Below are 23,070 nucleotides of genomic sequence, written 5' to 3' on the forward strand. Positions count from 1 at the left end.
TTTAAAACCTTTTTTGATCGAAGCGAACAACATCAGCTAATTTTCCAAAGAAACGATAAAAAATATACAATGTTGTCTAAAAACACGCGAGTAATTGTAACCGGTGGAAACGCTGTCGCAATGCATATATAATTACAAAAAGCAAAGTTGATAATAATATGCTACGTATGACACTCTCGACTTTTTTTGTTCTTAAAAAAGTATTAAACAGATCAACGAGTCACGCATCAATCGTGCGATACAAGTATAAGTGGACGCAACGACAATAATCAAAAAATCTCAAGATAATGGAGGTGTTGATACACGAGGCGAGCAGCGCTTCCCTGGAAAATGGCCATTCCCATCATTATCATCGCCACGATCAGAGCGAGACGCCCGTGTTGTCGCACACGAGTACAGCCACGGTCGTGCAATTGCCCTCGTGTTGTTTGAAGAACAGACCGCCACCGATCGTCATACCATGCCAGAACAACTGCGCGTCACAGCAGACACCGGTTTTCGTGGCTGAAAATAATGACACGCCGAACGGCTCGTCGAACGGTACGCCGTTTTCCATGACCAAGACTGACACTATGGATCTTATCTTTGAGAATATCACGTACACGGTGTCCATGGGCTGGAGGAAAGGTGAGGGACAACTTGCCGATTGCGATCGTGATAATTATATTATGTATAATAATCTTGATGGACATTGCACCTGATTTTGGTCATAAAGTTCAGTTGGCCATTATGTTGCTCGGAGAGGTGACATGTTTCATTGAATTTCAAATAAAGATATCGAGGCTGAAAGAAAATGGTCTTTTCATTGCCATTATATTACTTTCTTAAATTAATTTTACGCAAATGAAATCGGTATCGATTGGAAAAAAATTTACGTAATTTTACGTATGGTCCACAGTTTTAAGACATATCTATTGACCTCAATATTGAAACAACAAGCCAAATAAATTTAATCGTTGATCAAAACAATTTTCAAATTGGAGTTAATTTTCTCGATCGATTGGTATTCCAATTAACTAAAAATTAATTTCAATACCAATTAATCACCAATAAAACACAATTGTCCAAAAAATACTTATTTTAAATAAGAAGACACGTATAATATTATTCTCTTGATTTTAATAAATTTTGAATAGTAAATTTTTTATTTCAGTTTCAATTGTTTACTTGCAAATTAAAATATTTGATAGCCTTGGTGTACGAAATACATTAAATTTAACGTAAAAAATAGATTGAGACGAAAATTGCAATAATCTCAATGAATTGTTGAATCACACACAGGCCAGAAAGAAATTCTCCACGGATTAAACGGCCGTCTACCGTCGAAGCAGCTCATAGCGTTAATGGGCCCGTCCGGAGCCGGAAAATCGACTCTCCTCGACGTACTCTCGGGCTATCGCATAACCGGCGTCCAGGGCGTCGTTTACGTGAACGGCCGCGTTCGCAACCTCGACAGTTTCCGCAGGTAATCATCCATTATTTTCGAAACGAAACCGGAAGTAACGATAATATAAATTTAATTTAATTAATAATGAAAGATTAAATAACAATAACGCATGCAACGATATGTTTGACGCTACAGGCATAGCGCCTACATCACCCAGGACGATAGACTGCAGCTTTTGCTAACTGTACTGGAAAACATGCGCGTAGCCGCGGATCTTAAGCTCGGCACCGATACGCCAAAACACGTCAAAGAAACAGTCGTGAGTGCATTACATCATGTACATAGTGATCTTACTTTTTGTTGTTGTTGTTTTTTTTTTTTTTTTTTTTTTCCCACAGAGATGTGTCGTCATTTACGCATATGAATCAATTCTGGTTTTTTTATTCGATTTTTAATAGAATACGCATCTTTCCGTGTTATGCAGGCGTAACAGGAATCTGCAGACTTGATGATCATTTGCATGGATAACATTCTTTAGAAAATATATATATATATATACCTGTACCTGTACCTGCCGCAGCGCGCATTAGCATATATATACCTGATTATTCGAGTGTTTTTTGTTTGATAATAGTTGGTTGTATACTTTAATTCCCGACGATGACTTTGTTTATCCGTTGATTTATCGAAAGAATTCGTTGAACTCGTTATAACGCAGTGCAGCTTCGATAACGTATGATACTTATTCGTGGAAATATAGTTGTGGGGTTGGAAACGGGGACCGCTAAACTGACAAGCATCAACAAGGTGATGATTAAAAATCTACTCATATGCTTAATGCTCTATTTAGTATGATTTTTTTTTTTTTTTTTTTTTTTTAATTTTTTAACTGTGCACATTTGTTTTCGATTAACTATCCAAAAGCGAACAATACTAAAAAATGGTTAAAAAATATTAATAAATAATAGCGGAAGATGATGAATATTTCGTTGTTTTCTAGTAAAATAAATTTTTGTAATGCCTATTTACTAATTAGATAATCTCACATTGTATTAATAATTGTTTTATTTGATAAAATTAAACATTAACGCATATACTACCTAAAATAAATAAAAACTTTGCTATACTATGGTAGTCTGCATCGGCCAGTGGACAATGAATGTTAACGTGGCATAAATTAGAAATTTATGAGACGTACGTGTCCTGATCCACTTAAAGTACGATAATGTTGTCCTTGCAGTTGTAAGCTTATACAATTGTAGATAGACATATAATAATTAATAATGGAACATAAGAGCGTGAAAATGTCGAGTTATTCGTGTTTGCAGATCGAAGAGATATTGTCGACCCTTGGACTCTATGAGCACATGTACACTATGGCAGGTCGGCTTAGCGGAGGCCAAAGGAAACGGCTGTCTATTGCTTTGGAACTTGTTAACAACCCCACCGTACTCTTCTTGGACGAGCCCACAACGTGAGTAGTATGCTTTCTTATTTTTTGTCAAAAAAATTGATTATGCGGATAACTGCTTCATTAGTATATTTACTTTTTCTTTACATACGGATATGTTGTACATAAAAACAATATAAGTAGCTCGACGTCGAATTAACGTGGATGATACGGGAATTTTTTAATTAATTTTTTTTTTTTCAGTTATGTGATTTTATTAACGCTCCAACATGAATTTTATGTTGTACAGTACATAGCTTGAGGATAATTTTAAATTTTTATATGTTTTACTCCAGCAAGTTATTTTCTGTACGATACATAGCGGGTCCGTTATTTCCTTAATTCTATTTTTTAAATTTATATATACTGACTAAAAAGTCTTCATTGTAGCCTAAAATAAAATGACTGGTGCATTTCGATTTTTCATTTAAAAAACATGAAACTTAAAAAAACCTTTGAATATCATTTTTTATGCCCTCTGATTTCTAATCCCCTTAAAAATCATCAAACCATACTACGCAGAGTACGAACTGTCTAATGATATTTTATTAGACTGTTTTTTAGTAAAAATATTTTTTTAAGATAATACCACAATTTTTTTTGCTATTTTTCTAAAATTGTAGTTTTGTACTAAAAATTATCTAGGGTTTAAAGCTATAATGAAGAGATTATATAGTATTAACAGTTTTAAATATTCAACAAAAAATCTTTATTGCTGCAGAGGTCTGGACAGTTCTTCGTGCACGCAGGTGGTGAACCTGTTAAAAGTACTTGCTCGTCAGGGCCGAACTATAATTTGCACCATCCACCAACCCAGTGCCACAATGTTCCAGTTATTCGATCAAGTAAGTTGAACATTTTTTTTTTCATCGATATCATTGTTGTCATTATTTGGTAACGTGTCGACAATGCATATGAACAAAGCTGTATTTTTACATGAAAATCAATGTGAAATAACGCATGTTTTTTCTCTCACGAGCGATACGCGAGAGAGACTATAATGTTACTACTATAATGTTACTACTATTGTTTTTACTTTTCGATTAATGTTTACTGACCTCCTTTATTTACATTCTAGAAGACTCAGACTTATATTTAATATGATTCGTTCTGACCATCAACAACTAATTTATCTTTCGCTGTTGTACAAAAACTCTCTCTGTAAATAATCGCCCAAAAACCATATTATCTCGTCATGTGAAATGAAACTGAAGTATACAATTTTTGTTTGTTTCCTTTTTTTTTTTTTTTTTTTTTTTACAGGTTTATGTGCTGTCAAACGGCGAGTGCCTTTACCAGGGAGCTACGCACAATTTACTGCCTTACCTCGAGAGCGTCAAGCTTCCATGCCCTATGTATCACAATCCCGCTGACTACGGTAATTATTACCAGATTCGTGAATTTTTCATTTTTTTTGAAAATCAAATGATTTCGATTAGCTCGTATTGGCAAGAGTAACTGTCAAAGTTCAAATTTTTTGTTTTTTGCAGTCATCGAATTGGCATGTGGCGAATACGGAGAAGACAAGATCGAGCCTTTAGTCCAGGGATCCCAAAACGGCAAGAACCTCAAGTGGTTCGATAATCCAAGCGCTCTGTTGGACACGAAGTCTCTAAGAGGTATAGTTGGAACGCGATGTAAAGTTAAAGCAATTACAATACGCATACGCATGATTGTTGAATCTCGAAACTGTGGCCAACGTTTTTGAGTGACGGTTGTATCGTTTGAATTTTCTCAAGAGGAGAATTTTTTGAAATTTCTAGCTCTCAATCCGTTGAAGGAAAAAAATGGCAATACTCAGGGCCACCAGCCGACGTCGCAGTTGCACCAGATGTCCGTTCTGATGAGGAGATGTTGCATCAAAGTAAAACGTGACACTGTAAGTTTTTACGCAAATATTTCTGCAGACTTGGGTCGCGAATTTTTTGCAATATTGACAGCTAAAAATGTAACGCATGCCAAACAAAATTTTTTTCCCACCATTAAAAACGTACTTATTAAAATTATAAGAAACAATCATTTACCGTTAATAATGGTCGTAATGTTCGAAAAACTTTAAACTAAAATTTAAAAAAAAAAAAAAGGAAGTTTATTAAGTAAAAAAAAAAAAAACCATCAAAAAATTGTTCCCAAGTCTATTCACACGTGTGGTATGCAATTATCAAAAGCACGCGTGAATGAGGATTAATTTGATTTCAGACATTGACACACATGCGAATCATAGTTAACGTATGCACTGGCATAATGCTGGGTTTATTATTCATCAAAGCCGGAAACGACGCTAATCGAGTACTCGAGAATTACAACCTATTGTTTGCCTGTCTGATGCACCACATGATGACCACAATGATGTTGACCGTGTTGACGTGTGAGTTTTAACATTTGGATATTGATAATTGCAATATATATATATATTAACACCCACACGTTAAATTGAATGGGCACTATATTCTGTTTGGCAGTTCCTACGGAGATGAGCGTCCTGCAAAAAGAGCACTTCAACAGGTGGTACAGTTTAAAGGCGTACTACCTGTCGGTGTCGATAGTGGATATTCCAGTGATGTTTATCAGTTGTCTGCTCTTCAGTTCAATAGTCTACTTCATGTCGGATCAACCAGTCGACCCGTGGGCCAGGTTCTCGATGTTCTTCAGCATCAGTCTCCTCGTGGCAGCTGTAGCCCAGAGCTTTGGCCTGATGATCGGTTCCGTTTGCAACGTTGTGGTACGTGGCCTATCCAATACAGTATTTTTTTTTTTTTTTTTTTGGTAACGTAATTGTTGATCGAGCTGGTTTTCTTTGTTTCGCAGAACGGAACATTCTTGGCGCCAACGCTGTCGGTGCCGATGATGATGTTCGCCGGTTTTGGAGTCAGTCTCAGGGATCTTCCCAGCTACCTAAAATGGGGCTCCTACATCAGTTATCTGCGATATGGACTCGAAGGGTGGGCTTATCGATAGTTTCTATATTTGCCAGAAATTCGCATGGGTATTTTTTTTTTTTTTTTCCAAGTTGACCAATGACTGTTTCCCCCTTGCAGTTACGTTAACGCGATTTACGGTCTGGACAGAAAGCCACTGGATTGCGTGAACGAAGACTTCGACTTTTGCTTGTTCAAGAAGACGAAAAAATTCGTGTCCGACGTAACGAGTATGCGCGACGACCAGTTCTGGAACGACATAGCCGCTCTTGCCTGCATTTTGGTCATCCTGAGGTTCGCTGCGTATTTCTTTTTGCGCTGGCGACTCATGTCCTCGAGATAAAAAACAAGGCGCCGAAAAGCACATTTGGGCGACTAATCATGCGGACATGTGCGAAAATCGCGCATTTGCATTCCGAATTTATGTCTATTGGCTGTGTCATGACAGGCTCTGGAGATCTATCGCATACATTGCCTGCGCACGAGATACTTATATATCGCGTGCCAATGTGTTTGAATAGTGTTAAAATAGAGTTTAAATGGTACTTTCCTACAATTACGTAGGTATCTTTTTTACTATGTCGTTATTATCAGTACATTACGTAAATAATATCAGGACGCTGGTTACGCTGGACTTTCCTTTAAAATCTCGACATGTAAAACTATTTAATTTTAATGTCTTGTGGAGAACAAATATGAATGTGTGAGGATCACCCACCTTTGATATTAATAAGTTTAATTAATATTAACACAATTAAAGTTTCGATGTTCAATGCAATGCTGACAGAACCAATGCAATATAATTATGAGTTTGCCTATTTCGTGTTGTTTCATCTTGTTATAAAAATTATTAATATTGTTAAATCTTTTTTTTTTTTTTTTTAGATTTTCTAGTTACATTCTTGGCTTTCATCGGAGAAAGGCTAAAAAATTATAATAAAATTTTTTTTAACTTTTCGGCTCTTGTATCACGTGCCATCTTCGTCAAAATAATACTTTATTATTATACATAAAAAATTTCTTATTACGGATCATTTTGATAATTGTACACTTATAATGTTTTAATATTTCTTATACTCTACATAAATCTATATTTAAAAATACCCTCACCACTAATTACGAGAAGTGTTCCAACTAATCATACAACGAATAGCAAGTAAATGTAATAATGAATTTTTGAAGAATGTACCCACATAATTGATAATTAAAATTATGATTGTTAGTGATCTATTCGATCATTACCATTATTACTGTTACATGTACAGAAGATTAACAAGACATAAATGTGAACAACTATGGCACGTTTTTTAAAAATAATTTTTGAACACAACAATACACTGTACAAAAACATTTAGTTAAATTGTGCGTCTATCTATAATTACTCATTTTAAAGTGAGTTTCGTTTCGTTGTCGTTAAAAAAGTTTTTTTTAACTATATGAGTTAAAACAATATTCATCGCATTAAATAAATAAATTGAGTTGTATTGCACAGCTTTTTTATTTTAGTTAAAGAATAAATAGAGAAGTTAAATTTTCAACCACGGGTCTTTTAAGATCGAGATGAACAATTGTGTTTCAGAAATAATATTTTTAAATACTATCAACTAAAAATTCTTTTTTTCTCTTCGCCGTAAACCATAATTATATTTATATTGTTAATATCTGCTACCTGTCCTCCTCTTCTCTCACTCTCTATGCTATTGTTTGTACGTTGTCTTCTTATGCAATTTTTCTTATTTTTAGATTAGAAAAAAAAACTTATAAAAACCCAGACTAGAACAAAATCTTGATGGATACAATTGCCAACTACAAAAAATTTCAAAAAATGTATGAACTTGTCAGGAGCCTAAATTGTACCTCGAATACGAGCTACTATCGTATCCTTATGTAACGTCTACTGTGTCTACATATATGATACAGTCATACTTACCGTACCGGTAAACTCTTTGTATGATTTACTATGTTTGAAAGAATGATAAATTTTTCTAAAAAATGTCTCTTTAAATACTCATTTTTATTTTTTTTTTTTTTAAACTGTCTCACACTACATTTAAAAAAATAATATTTGAGACTTGCTCTCTAATTTCCGTACATATAAAATTACAGATCAGGTACTCTTTTATTTGTCATATTGTACAGGAGACTGGACCGAGTTGGCGAATTACATCTTCCATTTAAACTGTTCCAAATACGATTCATTTTTGAAATGATTCGGTCAATTTTCACATAGTTATCGCAATTTTTCGTTTGACAAATACACTCGCCTTTTCATATGTGACGAGTTCAAAGACGTGATTACAACTTCATATTGAATTGTCAATTCTCGAGTAATAAATCAACACGCGCCAGTCTCCCCTGCGTGCAGGATAATCAAGCTCTTAATCATTAACAATGCAAACGAAAAAAAAAAAAAAAAAGAAAAAAAAAAAAGAAAAAATACGTGGACGAAAAAGAACAAAAATATAACCGTGGTGAGCATCAGCAAAAGCTCCACTGACAGCATCGATTGAAGACATCGGCCCGTATATACGTGATACATAAGTATATGCACACACGTGACGGGCGGTCATCTGACAACTTTGGCGCGAAGCTTGTAGCGCAGCACGCCGTAGACGAGCGAGTGCAAGCCGACGATCCAGACGACGAGGGCGATCAAGGTGGCGTGAAGGGGCATCGAGGGCATGCCGAGCTCCCCGAGGATCCGATCGGGAGTCCTCAAGTAACAAAAGTCCGCGTAGCACGGTATTTTCGGCCGGCCGAGGTAAACCGCCTGCAGCAAACCCTCGAAGGCGTAGCTAAAAAAAAGAAACGTTACTTTGCCGATCATTCGACCTTGGAGTCGTTAGGAGAGAGTGACTGGATGGGGTTATTGTTGCTCACCGGAAGTAACTAACATCGCTGAAGAATTGCAGGTAGAACGGAATCTCGCCGAGTTTGAGGAAGAAACCGGCAAAGAGGAACATCGGAATGTTGAATGCCGGAACCAAAAACGTGCCAGCCTGTGTGTCGGTAAACGTAGTTTTCGGCTCATAAACCAACTACACATAGGTATACATAGAGAATTTTTAATCATATTTACGTGGGTACTGAACGCCGCTCCAGTCGCGATGCCGAAAGATTGGGCGAGTATGGTCGTGAGGATGCAGATCATCCAAACCTGGAAGAATCTCGCGGCCTCGAGAGGCTGGCCGGTCAAGTAGTAGGCTACCAGTAAGAAACCAGTCGGGCACACGATCTGTTGGGACATTATTGATTTTATTTCGATTGTGGCTGGATTAAAAGAAAAATGCCAATGTACCTGGAGTGGAAGATCGGAGAGGACCTTGGTGACGTAGTAAGATTCCAGCGAGTACCAGTTGTTGGCGTTCTCTCGGAGGAAGACCCTCGTTTCGGACGGAACTGCGATCGAAAGAGCAAAATGGACCAAAATGGCTTAAAAATTCACGGCTTGGCTTATAATATATTTGTTGTCATAATTACGCACACGTTTGTACGGCGGGCATGGCATTGGCGAAGAACAAGAACAGGGCAAAAAAGAAGAGAGCGGCGACGTTGCTCTGGACCTTACTGGCGTCCTCGCCAAAATCGTAGAACACCAGTCCCAGGAGCACGGCCACTATGAGGTGCGCGGATAGTCTCATTTTCGTCAGGGTCTAGTAGAGAAAAACAAAAAGGCGTCATCTCTGTTAAACAAGGCACAAATGGTAACCACACCCGTGTGCATAATGCGTGGCCGTGATCTCACGTTGTCTCGAGAAATGCAGATGAAAGCTCGCCTCAGCAGGACCTTGTGCTGTTCCCAGGAGGATACCGCGTAGTGTCTCTCGGGCATGAAGATTTCTTCGCCGCAGCTCCGGACCGAGCTAACCTGCGACAGCTTGTCGTCATCGGCAGCGGTGGATTCTGTCCGGTCCGCGGAGGTTTTGCCGCCGCTGGTCAACTCGTAATCGCCACCCCTTTGGCCCGTCACCACCTCCAGCACTATGCACACATTGTAAATTATTTATTTTCCATCCGGTTTCGATCTGTATATACCAATACGCCCCGAGTGACTAAAAATTGTAAAATTTCTTGGGAAGGAATGGTTATTTGGTGCTGCTTTGATGTTTTCTACAGACTTTTTACAATAGTTTTTCAATTACGCTGACTTTTACCGTTTGCATGGTAAAAAAAGGTCCCTAGATTGGATAATTATACCAAATTGCCGTTCTAGCGCAGTAATTTTCATTCTTTTTTTTGTCTTCCCCGGTACACCAATGAGTAAAAATACTCTGCGTTACCTATAAAAAAACCAGCCTTTTATCCGAGCAAAGAAGGACAAATTGCACGGCACAATTAAAAAATAACAGGTGTAAATGATAGCTTGTTTTTTTTCTTTGCTCTGCTCCGAAAATCGTTCATCAACAAAACTACTGAGCTATGATAATTTAGAGACTCTTTGTACATTTTGGCAACTTAATCTGTTGTACTTGATTTGCTGTATAAAATTAACAAATCCAATGACAGTATTCTAATCGTAAAAAGTTTCTAGTCTCCAGAGTGATATTAGATTACCATTCTGTAGTATGGTAATTTTTATGATTATTAAATTTGTGCCTGAGTGTTTAATCGAGCTTACGTGTAATTAATCGAATAAATGTTTATAATTACCCGTGTAATGAATGAATTGATTATCACCTTGGTGAACACGATAAAAAAAAATTGTATTCGAGAGTGCGGGCACCGATGATTATGCTTTAATTGATTAAATCAACAAGAGATAAAAAAAAAAAGGAAAAAAGAAAAGATATGTTGGAAACTCACGAAATTCCGAGAGATTGTAAAAATCCGGGCAGACATAGCCAGAGGCTCGAAAGTGATCGAGGACTTTGTCGCGGGGGCCGCAGTAAGCGCACCGGCCTTGGTTCATGATCATCAGGTCGTCGAACGACTGGGTCATCCGACTGCTCGGCTGGTGCACCACGCAAGCGACCGTACAACCTTGACGGACCATGAAGCTCAGCAAACTAATCACCTGTGGTTTTTTTGGCCTCGCAATCGTATTTTATTCACATTTCATTTGAGCATTTTACCGCAAAAGAAAAAAAAAAAAAAAAAAGAAAAAAAAAAAAAAAAAAAAAAAAAGGAAAAAGTAAACGAAGCATGTAACACCCGTACTTGATTACTGGATGCGCTGTCGAGGCCACTGGTCGGCTCGTCGAGGAGCAACAACGACGGGCTCGTAATCATCTCCACGGCTATCGACAGCCTCTTCTTCTCCCCGCCGCTCAGGTTACACGCGAGTGTGTTCATGGAGCCCAGCAAGCTCAGCTTCTCCGCCACGTCTTGGATCTGTTTGTGATTGCATTTTTTTTTCTTTTCTTTTTTTACGAGTTGGAGAGATGGTATGGATAATGTGTTGTGTTAACACGAGCTCACACGAGTAAAAGTATAGATGTATGTTGTACATTGGTATAGCATTGCAGCAAAGATATACACGTGTAATCTATCGATACAAAGTGTAATGTGACGCGTATACTCGTGCGTTACGAAAGTGTTGCTTAAAGTATAAATTTTCTCTGGTACAATGTACACAAACATATACCTACACAATGTAACGGTATATTTATATTAAAGGGCAAAATGATTGATACAGACGAGATAAAGAAATGTTGTCCTTCGCTGTACTCACTATTGCGTTTCTAGAGGCGTCGTCGTGGTCCTTGGGCGACAACTTGAGCCTGGAAGCGATGTAGATGGTCTCGCGAGTCGTGAGGAAGGGCATGAGCTCGAACTCCTGGGGGACGTAGCAGGCGCTCATGCGCGTTGTCGTCGTCTCGGGTCGGTCGTTGGTGTTCGGGTTGTTGATTTGGCAGTTGTTGCGTCGACAGGCTATGAGGCTCAGTAGCGTTGTCTTGCCGGAGCCCGAGGGTCCGAGGATCGCGGTGAGCCGGCCGGCGCGGAATTCGCCGCTCACGTTGTGCAAAATCTCCTTCCACAGGCCTGATGGGGAAACCCAACTTTTACCCAACTTTGCTACAACGTGTTTTTTTTTTTTTTATCTTGCAGAGCATGTATTTTTAATGTATGGTGGTTGAAAAAAATAAATAAATAAATGAAACGTCTATTTACTGATGTTTTTTTTTTTTTTTTTTTGCGGACGGATGATTTTGTAAATTAACGTTCAAGTCAGAAAGTACGTTTAACAATCAACAAAAAATTGCTGTTTGTCCAAAGTTTTTTTTTTTTTTTTTTTTTTTTTTTACTTCTACCTTTGTTTGGAAACATTACTGTGGCAATCTTTCACCAGTACTAAGAAACCTTCAGTGGACATTGAAATTTTTTCAGTTGATTATTTGCTTTAGAAAGTATACTTACATATAAAACCAAAGTTTTGCTGAAAAAAATAATGAAAAATCACACCGCAAGTAACCGTATGAATAAGGGCACAAAGTCACATCAAAATTTTTTAATAACAAAAAAATACATTTTAGTGTCTGAGATATATTAATAGTTATCCTCCAGTAATGAATGGTTGGTTTATCAAACATTTAGAAAATCATTTATAAAATGGATGAAACAATTCGTTAAATTTAGGAAAAATACTACCAGGGTAAAAAGTGTACTCATACTGCACGTATAATTATACGCAAAACAAACTGTATGTTTTAAAATTTACAAAATTTATATTAGATCCTTAAATACCGTCTATAAAGTAAAACTAAAGTACAAGGTTGTCAGTTTTCAAGGATGTTTATAAGTGTCAGCTTTTAAATAATACAGTAAAAAAATTTTTGCAGCACAATAGGTGTTTTTTTTTTCAATAACCATTCATTATGAATTTACAACTTATTTTTGTCGGGCTAAAATTGTTCGCCCTTGATAGTATAAGTGTTGCTCATGCTGATGTTGCTTGATAGCATAATTTACGTAATTTATTTGTCCAACGAATGCATTTGAATTTTCACAATTTACATCTTATGACGCGTGTTTACAAGTGCACTTGAAGTGTAATACATTGTTGCAGAGTAACCACGACTAATGTGAATTTTTGCAACAATTTGTGGTTGTAGCGAGTCTTAAAAAAGTAGTTACTTCGTTTATAATCTATATTTTAGAAGCGAACGCTATGAGTAAGAGCCAGTGTACCGATTGATTAAATAATTTTCATATTTATACGATTAATTCGGTATGACCTCGATATACGATTATTAAGGAACATCACGTTTTTAGCTTTGATTTTAAACAAAAACTTTATCTTTAAAACAAAAAAATGTCTTATGTGTCAATAAAATGTGTTTATATCAGAAAAAAAACATCTTCAAAGTCTAAATATTTTTCATCCAACAATCGAATGACCTACCATCAAATAATACCGAAATTTATACATATTTACGTAAACACATTTTTTAGAATCAATCTTGTAATCAGCACTTGCCTTTTTTCAACGGCACAGAAAAGTACACATTACTAAACTGCACGTCGAATTGACGAGGCCCATCCGCAAGCGGTGTCGTGGGGATCTTGTTTATTTCAATACCATCCTTATTCTCGACATTATCCTGCTGCCTTAGCGGAGTCTCCGCCGTGCAATCGTCCGCTTCCGTCGTGCACTCTTCCATTGCCGCGCATTTCTCCGTTTCCTCCCCACTTTTTTCTTCACCTTCTTTCATGTTTTTACTCTTTTCTTTTCTTATTTATTTTATTTGTATTGACAATAGTAATAATAAATAAACTTGTACTTCCGCAAATCAGATGCTATGATAATAAAATTACCGTCCAAACTATGGTCCGTATGAAAAAAAAAAAAAATGTCTAAGCATGCGATCGACGCGATAGACGCATCGATGATAAAAGAATAGAACTAAACGTTTCACGAGTCTGGTACCTTCGGAATGTTATCAAAGCATGTATAAACGCTATCTAATGACAAAATCCAATCTTGGTAAACTCGTTGTTAGTAGTAGTAATTGACGTGATTGATAACCATCTCTCAAGCATGGGCTTGAAAAAAAAAAAAGAAAAAAATAGACAACAGAGCGCGTTGTTGTAATGGCACGCGCGGGCAGGTATATAATTTGAATATCAAAGCGTGTGCTAATCAACCAGTTCGTCCAGTGAGTCGTGTTTTATTTTTAATGCTTGTGGCACAAGAATATGCGCTTATGTATACATATATATATTTTTTTTATGTTTCACGATGAAAGGTTTTTTCAGGCATAACTTTGGAAACTATCGAATGTTGTTTAAATGAAAGAAAAAAAGAAATTCTTGCAGGTGGCAAAGGATCGCTATTTCTTCAAAGAGTTATCCAAAAAGTACTGAAAAATCTGTTATTACCGTACTGCAGGAAAAATAAAAAATAAAATAGAAGCGAAGATCGAAGAATGGGCGATCGGTATACATATAATTACGAAATCGGTAAGTACACGCCTAAAGAAATTAACAGTGAAGAAAAAGAACAAACAACCGGAAAACTTGAATGATCGCACTACTCTCGAGTCACAATGAAATAAAACTACCAAACTCACTGGTCGGACGAAAAGAAATAAAAATCTTCAGTGCAGATTAGACGCTTGAAACTCCAACGATCGCGCGATACGCTCGCGTAGCTGTCCCACGCGCGCACGTTATCGCTTTGACAGGCCTTATTATTGTATCCATTGTAAAGACGAGTTTATATCAATGACCGACAGCTCAACGAAGCACTTGTCCGACCACGTTGTACGGACGGGCTCAAGCGGAATCCAAAGAAATGAGCCATTGGGCCCCCGGATCGGCGCGACGCTCCTCCGGTGGTGATGGTAGTATTACATGGGATAACAGTTCAGTTAGCTCGCAAAAACCGGACTGGCGTTCGCGGTGGTTGCAGTGCGCCTCCTCTCACTTTCCATACAACTAAGAGCGCAAGAGAGAGGCGCGTTCACAAGATTCTTTCTACATCTCATGCGTGCGCCGTTATGTGTGCATCGTGTGTGTAGATAATATTTATACGAGAGAGAGAGGAAAAGTGCAAGAGTGTCCGTTAACTCGTTGAAAACTAATTAATGTTTCAGGATCGGACGAAAGCGGGGCTGAGCCAAAAGTGGGCTGGATCGTTAGTAGGTCTGGTTGCCCGATGGGTTTATCGGTCGCTATGAGGTTTCCTTCGTGGGATCGGCGAGACGATTAAGTATATGATTTATCGCTGTCCGCGATTTCGAGAGGATAAGTGTCAATCGGCGCGATACATGTATAGGCGGTGGCTACTCGTGGATTATTTGCAAAGAGCCCCTCGTTTGTATGTATATTTGTGGGGATCACTTGGTTGGAGGAGAAATTCAAGTTTAATTGTTGTGGTTTTTTTTTTTTTTTTTTTTTTTTTCTATGGAAATTGACATGAATAGTGGATTGTATTTTTTCATCAATTGCCGAACGGGCGTCGAATCAAATCTACGATTCATAAAATACATTTCTAATCGACAGCTTCAAAGGCAAATTTTGTTGTGACTACGTGTAAAAGATTTATTATTTTTGCACTACGTCGGATTCACGTAGTTTATTTGTACGTGTACTGCAAAACATTTTCTCGTCAAGTATCAGTAAATGTATTAATTAAAATATCACTGCCGTAAAATATCGTCACCGCAATATTAAAATTCAACAGCAACCATCATTTTGACTATCGATTGTATTGATCACGTACTACTCGCATGATTTGCATTTATAGATTCTAATGTTTTTTTTTTTTTTTTTTTTTTTGTGTCTTGTCAATAAATGTTACTTGTTTATTAGCCAGATAAAAAAAAATCCATTGCGCAACTGAACCATTTACTCGTGAGATAGTACAGCTTATCAACGACATTCTTCGCTGACGCAGCACTAGATCTCAATAGTTCATCAGTGTACGAGTTGTAAATAGTTCATTTAGATATTTTCGCCGGATCATCGTGATGTTCACTGATTGATGATCGATTGATTATTCGTTTGCCCTTCATGAGCTAACTGAGTTGGTTTAGCGAAGAAGAAAATACTAAAACGAACAATTTTTATTAAAATTAATTAACTATCTAACTCTTTTTATTTGAATAACGTATTAGTACAATTATCAAATTTTTCAAATGTGGGTTATTTTTCATTCAAATATAGATATAATTGAAGTTCTTTGGCTAAAATGATTATGATCTTTATAAAAGACCAGTGACTGCGTTTTATTGTCACTCAAGTCCTTGGATGAGATAGATCAATTACTTACGGTGGCTCTACGTAGGTATCGATGCATCTTTGGCTGCAAGCGTCAAATGACAATCCACGTAACTCATTTTCTATGAGCTCAAGGCGAGTGGGCTCCGATTTTTCTTGATAACTAAATCCAGTAGCGTGAAAAATCATGTGCGGATTTATTTTTAATCGTAACAATCTATTACTGGTAACCAATGGCTCAAAAAATTGAGAAAAAAAAAAGTTTCTTTATTGATTGGAAATTAAATAAGTAAATTGTGGATTTTCAATACGAGTTATATTTTTTTGGCCAGCCTTAATTCTTCATTGCGTATGACACTGCTATGGAAGTGGTAGATGAAATAATAAATTGATGAGCAGTCAAATACACAGCATCTACGACAGGCAAGAAAAAGTTGAAACTTGTAAAATAAGAGGCTTAAAATATTGTTGAAATATTAATTAAATGCACTATAGTTGACAGTCGAGAAAAAACTTTAAATGAAAGTTACATTGTCTACGGAAATGTTCTCATGATAGGTTCTTGTTTTCACGTATTAGAAAGTTCTCGGAGTTTACGTGTGAAAGTAAATAGCAATGAGGGATTGTTAAATATTTGTATTAGAAACATTATAGTATTAAAAAAATAATAATAATAAATTAGGGATACGTTGAAAAAAAAGAGAAAGTCACAAAGAAGAACCCAGTTATAAAATAGAGAAATTGCTTGATTTACATAGTGTTTCTTTTTTTTTTTTTTTTTTTTTTTAATACTTATAAAATAATATAATATTTCTCAACAAATTGTTGTCTTTAACAGATATACTTTTGACAGAAAACTATCGATATTTTTTACTCGAAAGTACTTATTCGGAGAAAAAGACACAATTTCATTTGTTATTCACGTTTGTCGAGTTTTAGAACCGTATAAAATTATATGTAAATTTCCATAATTGGCAATACTTGCGTAAGTAATAAAAATTATTGTTCCACACGGAAAATACTTATTTTTTTGTTCCGAGTGCTTTCTAAACATATATGCCGTTAACGCAGGCTCAAATTGTGTCCAGACTTATTCAACTTACAGCCGCATATTGCCTATTATATTATTTGCGAGTAAATGGAAAAAATACAGCCAACAGTATCAGTACCGCTTCCTGATGTAAAAAACTCAATTTCGTATACGTAAGGCTTCTTCCAAGGGGGAAAATAATTTGTTTCTTTTAGAGTTTGCTTATCATAGACTGTATATGTACCAAAAGTAAACATTTCCTAATGAATCAGCTGAATCAAACAAGTTTGCAGCAATTTTGGAGGCTCCAGGCCATCGCCACATGCTGGAACCACCTGATTAACTAATCAATGTTTACGGGAGAAGTAAAACACAAGCTCGGTTAACTAAATTGAATATAAAGCATAATTACATACCAATCAGTAAAAGTTCATCAGTGCAAAGCCACCGTTAAAAATCACAGTGTCGTCTTTGAAATAACTTGATCTAAAGTGAACAAAAAATGCACGTGTATGCGAATGCTATCGCTGTCGATACCGATATTACTCTTATTTTCATAATATTCAAACCTTTGTTATATTTATTTTCTGGCAGTACATGAAACAATATATTATTAATCGACCGGCATGTGTCTCAGCTTTCATTTGGACTGAGTTTAAGACACTTCAAGTACACTTTCGACAAGAAACTTTGTACCAAAAATTGCTTTAACGTAATTTTTTCGTGGAAACACACAATAAAAAAAATAATCAAACCATCCTTTTTTTATATCATTTTTGTAGATGACCTGTATATATTATGTGGTCGTAGAAATCTTTAGAAGGAAATAATGGGCGGATAAAACTGTTGATTACTTTTCGTGTCTCTCGATAATTCTAGGCCCATTAATTCTACCCTCTGACTTTCTCATTTAGGTGCACTTGTTATATAATTATCTACTTTTTCTTCGTTCGCACTTTGCGATATCATATTATGTACGTATACATATATATATATATATATATATATATACATGGATTACTTTACAAAAAAAGAACACTTTGACGCGTGAAGTGGATATTTTAATGATTTAATTTTGACATCTTCAAACCCTAACTAAAGCTTTCAGAGCTGGCCCTAATATGAAATTTCCGAAATTTTGAAACACAAGGTATTGATAAAACCGAGTTAGGCTCGGCTTGATCGATCTTCTATTAATGTCGAAAAAATAAACGTAGAAGCTCGCCGAGACCAGTGGAAATTGGGTGTCTTACTGGTGTGTTCATACTTTTTTTTTTTTTTTTTTTTTTCTTATATATATAACTTTATTAAATATTTATATGTTATAACAGGAGAAGTGTTAATACTTAATATTAATTAATTGAAAAAATGTACCACTAAGAGTAAATTTTAAATGATGCATTGCAAATACATTAATTTCATTGTCTTTGTAAACACATGATGCCTAAATAAATAAATAAATAAATAAATATACATATATATATATCTATATATATGATTCCAGCTTATACTGCTTATAGCCTTGTTTTTCTTGCTTATAGTAAATCAACATCATGGAAATTAGAATCGCATGCAGCCATGCAGTTATAGTAAAATTATCCATATAGATGCACATGTGCATCTCTCTATATCTATACATGATACAGCATCAGATACAGTATATATATAGTCAGCGTCAAGCGATGAGAGGCGACACGTTGGTGACTTTCGCCCCGAGCCTATAAGTACACCGCTTATTACTATGAGTACTTAATTCTTAATTAAACAATATTTAGGTATTGCTCCAAAAAATTAAGTACACGACGTCGGCATGCTGCTGTTGACAGTGCTGACAAAGCGGTTATACAGCATTTACAGCAGCAGTTCATTTTTCGCATTGAGTGGTTGCATGGTGTTTTATTGTTGATAAGTAAAGGGATGTACCGATACTTGTATGGTTATTTTGTTGTGTTTTTTTAATGCATATTTTAAAGTTAACCAATCGAGTTTCTGGAGGTCTGCTGTACCTGCGTATGTGACGGTGGTGCTGTGTTATTTTTTTTAAAAGAGGTAAGTCATGCGTTGGATCATTCAAACAGATGGTTTGTATTTTTTGAAGGAATTTATTGGTGATGTTCACGTGAAGTATTATATGGTTTATTTTTCAAGTTTTTTATTTCGAATCTTATGTTTATAATTTATAAAACATGATGTACTGGAGTACAGTTTTTTTTTTTTTTTTTTTTTAATATTTTTTGTTACTTTCTAACTAAAGCTTTATGGTAAATTTAATTCAATTTTTCATGATTTTAATGGCAGTCGTGACACTAAAATTGTCTGATATCAAAATGTTATTTCTATAATTTATATTTCCAGTGGTTTCTATAATGTAATTAGATTCCATCCACAGTTATTGAATTATAAGCTTGCAATAATTTGATAAAAGGGGAGCATTGGAAAGTCTTTATTGTATAGAGCAATTCAAATCTTACCAATTATTTAATGCTAACTTGGAATAATAAAATTTTAGCTAATATACTCTTCAAAGAACAAATATGAGGATTGTGCAATTCAGAAGGAATCGTGTGATTCATATAGCAATAAGTAGTGCACTTGTACTTCTAGTTTTTTACTTTGTTTACTCAATGCCTGAAAACAAACTCAGCAAAGTACGAGATTGGGCTGAAAATCTCAAGGGTAAAAAGGTGAGTCACTTTCGTTGTTTCTTTAACGTCTTATTACACACTTAAATTTTATGGCATTTTCAGAGCTATGCACCTGTACTTACCAAGGGTGTGGGTAATTTTGAAGTTGAAATAAAACATAAGACTGGACCAGGTGAAGGAGGAAAGGCTCATACATTGAGAGAAGATCAACAAAATGATGTACAAGAATCTGAAGCATCCTACGGTATGAATATTGCTTGTTCCGATGAAATAGCTTTTGATAGAAATATACCAGATCTAAGACCAGCCGAGTAAGTATGACTAACGGAGGTGCAAGTAAAGATTTTTATATTTTTTCATCCATCTTATTTCAAAATTCCTTTTCAGATGTAAACATTGGAATTATTCAGAAGATTTACCTAAAACTAGTGTAATCATTGTATTCCATAATGAAGGCTGGTCAGTTCTTCTCAGAACTGTTCACAGTGTTATAAATAGAACTCCACCTCAGTTCCTTGAAGAAGTTCTCTTAGTTGATGATTATTCTGATAAAGGTATATTGATAGCTGAGTTTATGGCAAATAATATGTATGCATAGTCATGCGTTTAAATAATTTCGATATTATTTTTTTTCAGAAAATTTAAAGAGTAACTTAGATACTTACATTGAACTTTGGGAAGGCAAAGTTAGACTTATTAGAAATACTGAGAGACAAGGTTTGATTCGCACAAGATCACGTGGTGCTAGAGAAGCTAGGGGTGAAGTTATTGTTTTCTTAGATGCGCATTGTGAAGTAAATGTAAACTGGTTACCTCCACTACTTGCCCCAATAGCAGAAAATAGCAATGTAATGACAGTTCCTGTAATTGATGGTATAGACCACAAAACGTTTGAATATAAAACAGTTTACCAAGAGGGACATCTGTATCGTGGTATTTTCGAGTGGGGAATGCTTTATAAAGAAAACGAATTACCTACTAAGGAAGTACGTTCAAGAAAGCATAGCAGTATGCCATACAGGTTTGTACACCATTGTAGAAACAATCATTTTAAGTTTTGTTTCTTTTTTTTGCTCCAAAAATTGAATTGTATCAAACGTATAAGGCAAATTTGTATAAAAAATTGATTAATTAGATTGACAAAATATAGCCATCAATAATACTTGATGAGACTTACTGCAATTACGTTTATTTAGATCACCAACTCATGCAGGAGGTCTATTTGCCATAAATCGAAAGTACTTTTTGTCTCTTGGAGGGTACGATGAAGGTCTGTTAGTATGGGGAGGTGAAAATTTCGAATTGTCCTTTAAAATTTGGCAATGTGGTGGCATGATTCTTTGGGTGCCTTGTTCGCACGTTGGACACGTTTATCGAGGTTTCATGCCTTACAATTTTGGAAATTTAGCACAAAAGAAAAAGGGACCTCTCATAACTATTGTAAATTTCATCTTTTATTTAAAAAAAAAAAAAACTCTTTTAATAAAAAAATGCTCCTTAGTTATAACAAATTTTATTTTAACGTTAGAATTACAAGCGTGTCATTGAAACGTGGTTTGATGAAGAATACAAAAAATATTTCTATACAAGAGAGCCCTTAGCAACACTTCTGGATCATGGGGATATATCGGAACAGCTTGAATTTAAGAAAAGAAAAAAATGCAAGAGCTTCCAGTGGTATATGGATAATGTTGCTTATGATGTATTTGATAAATTTCCAAAATTACCGGGAAATATTAAATGGGGAGAGGTCAGTATTTGTTAAAATTAACTTATCAAAGAATTAAACAAAGCAGCTGTTTTGGCTAAAAATATGTTCATTGCTTAGTTGAAAAATGTTGCCACACAACAGTGCCTTGATACAATGAATCATGCTCCACCTAGTCTCATGGCTGTATCACCCTGTCATGGCTATGGGAATAATCAAGTAAGAAAGTAATTGATAACGTACCTTCACCGATTTGTTTAACATAATCTAATAATATTACTTTTCTTAATAGCTAATTAGATTGAATACTAAAGGACAACTTGGAGTTGGAGAAAGGTGTATTGAAGCTGATGGTCAGGGAATCAAGTTAGTTGTATGCAGATTGGGAACAGTGGATGGTCCTTGGGAGTATAAAGTCGGTATCATATGATACATGAGTTATTTAATGATTCTAAAAAAAATAATTTTGTAACTTTTCAGGATTCAAACACACTTCACCATCGAGTACATAACAAATGCGTGGCACTTCATCCACAGACATATCATCTGTCACTGATGCCTTGTGATTTTAATAATGCATATCAACAATGGACGTTTGAATCAATTAATCCACACTGGTGAATGCATCAATGAAATTGCAGAGATTCACTGTTTATATTATTGATACTTAAGTACTTGTGATCGATGTTTTCAACAAATGAGAATTTTATAACAATCCTACAGAGAATTTTTTATCAAACTTATAGTTACAAGATGGGTTTAACACGTTTGTCATAACTATGTCAGAAGAAAAAACAATCAAGTAATGATACAGACTGACCCCTTTTAACCTTTTTATATTCTCAGCAACAAAGAAAATTATATTACTTTATCTTTTATACAAGCTAGATCAATTATACATCAATAAAAAGTTCTATCAGGATAGCTAATTGCGAATTATTGTGTCATTACAAATAAAGTGATACAGGTAATGACTTAAAGATTGAATGTTTAAAAAGTGATTGTTGTTTCAAAAGCATGTGTTTTTATTATTCCAAGAGATTACTATTTTCTAATCATTTAAAAAAAATCATCATTCCAATAGAAATTGCGTTTGCAACAAGTAAACAACATTTTAATTGAAATAAGACTGTGACACAGGATTTCATTAATATTGTAATTATGAATTACTTAATTTTGTGTGTGGTTATTTTAGTTACAAGGGTAATTATTGCTATTATATGTTACCTTTTATTTTAAGCATGACCTTGCAGCTTAATATTGTCGTACTTAATAACCTGGTTTCTTTTGTAATTTCTAAAGTGATCAACAACTTGAATTTAAAAAGGGTTGATTGAACATTTTTTGTCAATACTTTAGGGAAAAGAAAATACTTATATTTTGTATTCTGTCACGAAAGTGAGCAGTAGTACATAACTGTTGTGCATTATCAGAAGTCAGAGTAGAAGATTGTAAAAAAAAGTATTTTTTTTAAGACATTAAAAGAAATAAACATTTTTATGATATCAATTGTGATTGAAGTACCTTACCAACTTTCCCTACATATTTATACTTAAGATGAAATACTAAGAAAGCCTTTTAAATTACAGCTGTATTGCAAAAAGTTTTGGTTAAGTACTCGTATGGTATAAGTTGGTGGATGAATAAGTTGTAGCAAATAATTTTTTATTGGTGAATTGTTTGCGTTTAAATTAATAAAGATAGGCAATGATACGGTATGATGACAAATGCCAGTAAAATGCACATGGACATGTTACAAAAAAAAAAAAAA

General features: G+C 35.3%; 3 protein-coding genes across 4 annotated transcripts; 2 read left to right on the top strand and 1 right to left on the bottom strand.

Annotated features, from left to right (window-relative positions):
- Positions 1-235: 235 nt before the first annotated feature.
- LOC106637065 (ATP-binding cassette sub-family G member 4) lies at positions 236-7,696 on the top strand. Of its 2 annotated transcripts, none has more exons than XM_089593762.1 (12): positions 236-627; positions 1,282-1,465; positions 1,583-1,706; positions 2,716-2,861; positions 3,559-3,682; positions 4,101-4,215; positions 4,328-4,456; positions 4,577-4,716; positions 5,037-5,205; positions 5,300-5,559; positions 5,646-5,779; positions 5,876-7,696. In XM_089593762.1, the coding sequence occupies exons 1-12, from the start codon at positions 288-290 to the stop codon at positions 6,096-6,098; spliced, it is 2,088 nt and encodes a 695-aa protein (XP_089449888.1). In that variant the 5' UTR covers positions 236-287; the 3' UTR covers positions 6,099-7,696. The 2 variants fall into 2 exon arrangements, with proteins under 2 accessions (XP_089449888.1, XP_089449889.1); XM_089593763.1 differs by having other exon boundaries at positions 4,601-4,716.
- A 76-nt stretch (positions 7,697-7,772) lies between these two features.
- Positions 7,773-14,440, bottom strand: LOC106637125 (ATP-binding cassette sub-family G member 1). The gene is made up of 11 exons (XM_089593791.1): positions 14,266-14,440; positions 13,173-13,518; positions 11,427-11,737; positions 10,913-11,086; positions 10,559-10,769; positions 9,501-9,736; positions 9,240-9,408; positions 9,054-9,154; positions 8,835-8,990; positions 8,636-8,754; positions 7,773-8,550 (listed from the first exon to the last, which is right to left on the bottom strand). The coding sequence occupies exons 2-11, from the start codon at positions 13,405-13,407 to the stop codon at positions 8,322-8,324; spliced, it is 1,941 nt and encodes a 646-aa protein (XP_089449917.1). The 5' UTR covers positions 13,408-13,518; positions 14,266-14,440; the 3' UTR covers positions 7,773-8,321.
- Positions 14,441-18,646: 4,206 nt separating this feature from the next.
- Pgant7 (N-acetylgalactosaminyltransferase 7) lies at positions 18,647-22,797 on the top strand. Its single transcript, XM_014350795.2, has 10 exons — positions 18,647-18,995; positions 19,456-19,630; positions 19,694-19,902; positions 19,979-20,145; positions 20,228-20,612; positions 20,788-21,031; positions 21,120-21,341; positions 21,420-21,518; positions 21,592-21,714; positions 21,780-22,797. Exons 2-10 carry the CDS (start codon positions 19,481-19,483, stop codon positions 21,918-21,920), a joined length of 1,740 nt encoding a protein of 579 aa, XP_014206281.2. The 5' UTR covers positions 18,647-18,995; positions 19,456-19,480; the 3' UTR covers positions 21,921-22,797.
- The last annotated feature ends 273 nt before the right edge of the window (positions 22,798-23,070 follow it).

The sequence above is a fragment of the Copidosoma floridanum genome, unplaced genomic scaffold (assembly GCF_036245765.1).
Source record: "Copidosoma floridanum isolate Cflo_tuat_1 unplaced genomic scaffold, Cflo_Japanese_pri ptg000020l, whole genome shotgun sequence".
NCBI classification, from domain to species: Eukaryota; Metazoa; Arthropoda; class Insecta; order Hymenoptera; family Encyrtidae; genus Copidosoma; species Copidosoma floridanum.

Excerpts from the sequence above, each read along its gene's own strand:
- LOC106637065 (XM_089593762.1), top strand. The coding sequence starts at position 288 with ATGGAGGTGTTGATACACGAGGCGAGCAGCGCTTCCCTGGAAAATGGC. Across the intron at positions 4,717-5,036 it reads TCAAAGTAAAACGTGACACT|ACATTGACACACATGCGAAT; the intron begins GTAAGTTTTTAC and ends ATTTGATTTCAG. Across the intron at positions 5,560-5,645 it reads GTTCCGTTTGCAACGTTGTG|AACGGAACATTCTTGGCGCC; the intron begins GTACGTGGCCTA and ends TTTGTTTCGCAG.
- LOC106637125 (XM_089593791.1), bottom strand. The coding sequence starts at position 13,407 with ATGAAAGAAGGTGAAGAAAAAAGTGGGGAGGAAACGGAGAAATGCGCG. Across the intron at positions 11,738-13,172 it reads TTCTGTGCCGTTGAAAAAAG|GCCTGTGGAAGGAGATTTTG; the intron begins GCAAGTGCTGAT and ends TTTCCCCATCAG. Across the intron at positions 8,551-8,635 it reads AGCGATGTTAGTTACTTCCG|CTACGCCTTCGAGGGTTTGC; the intron begins GTGAGCAACAAT and ends TCTTTTTTTTAG.
- Pgant7 (XM_014350795.2), top strand. The coding sequence starts at position 19,481 with ATGAGGATTGTGCAATTCAGAAGGAATCGTGTGATTCATATAGCAATA. Across the intron at positions 20,613-20,787 it reads CATAGCAGTATGCCATACAG|ATCACCAACTCATGCAGGAG; the intron begins GTTTGTACACCA and ends ACGTTTATTTAG. Across the intron at positions 21,519-21,591 it reads ATGGCTATGGGAATAATCAA|CTAATTAGATTGAATACTAA; the intron begins GTAAGAAAGTAA and ends TTTTCTTAATAG.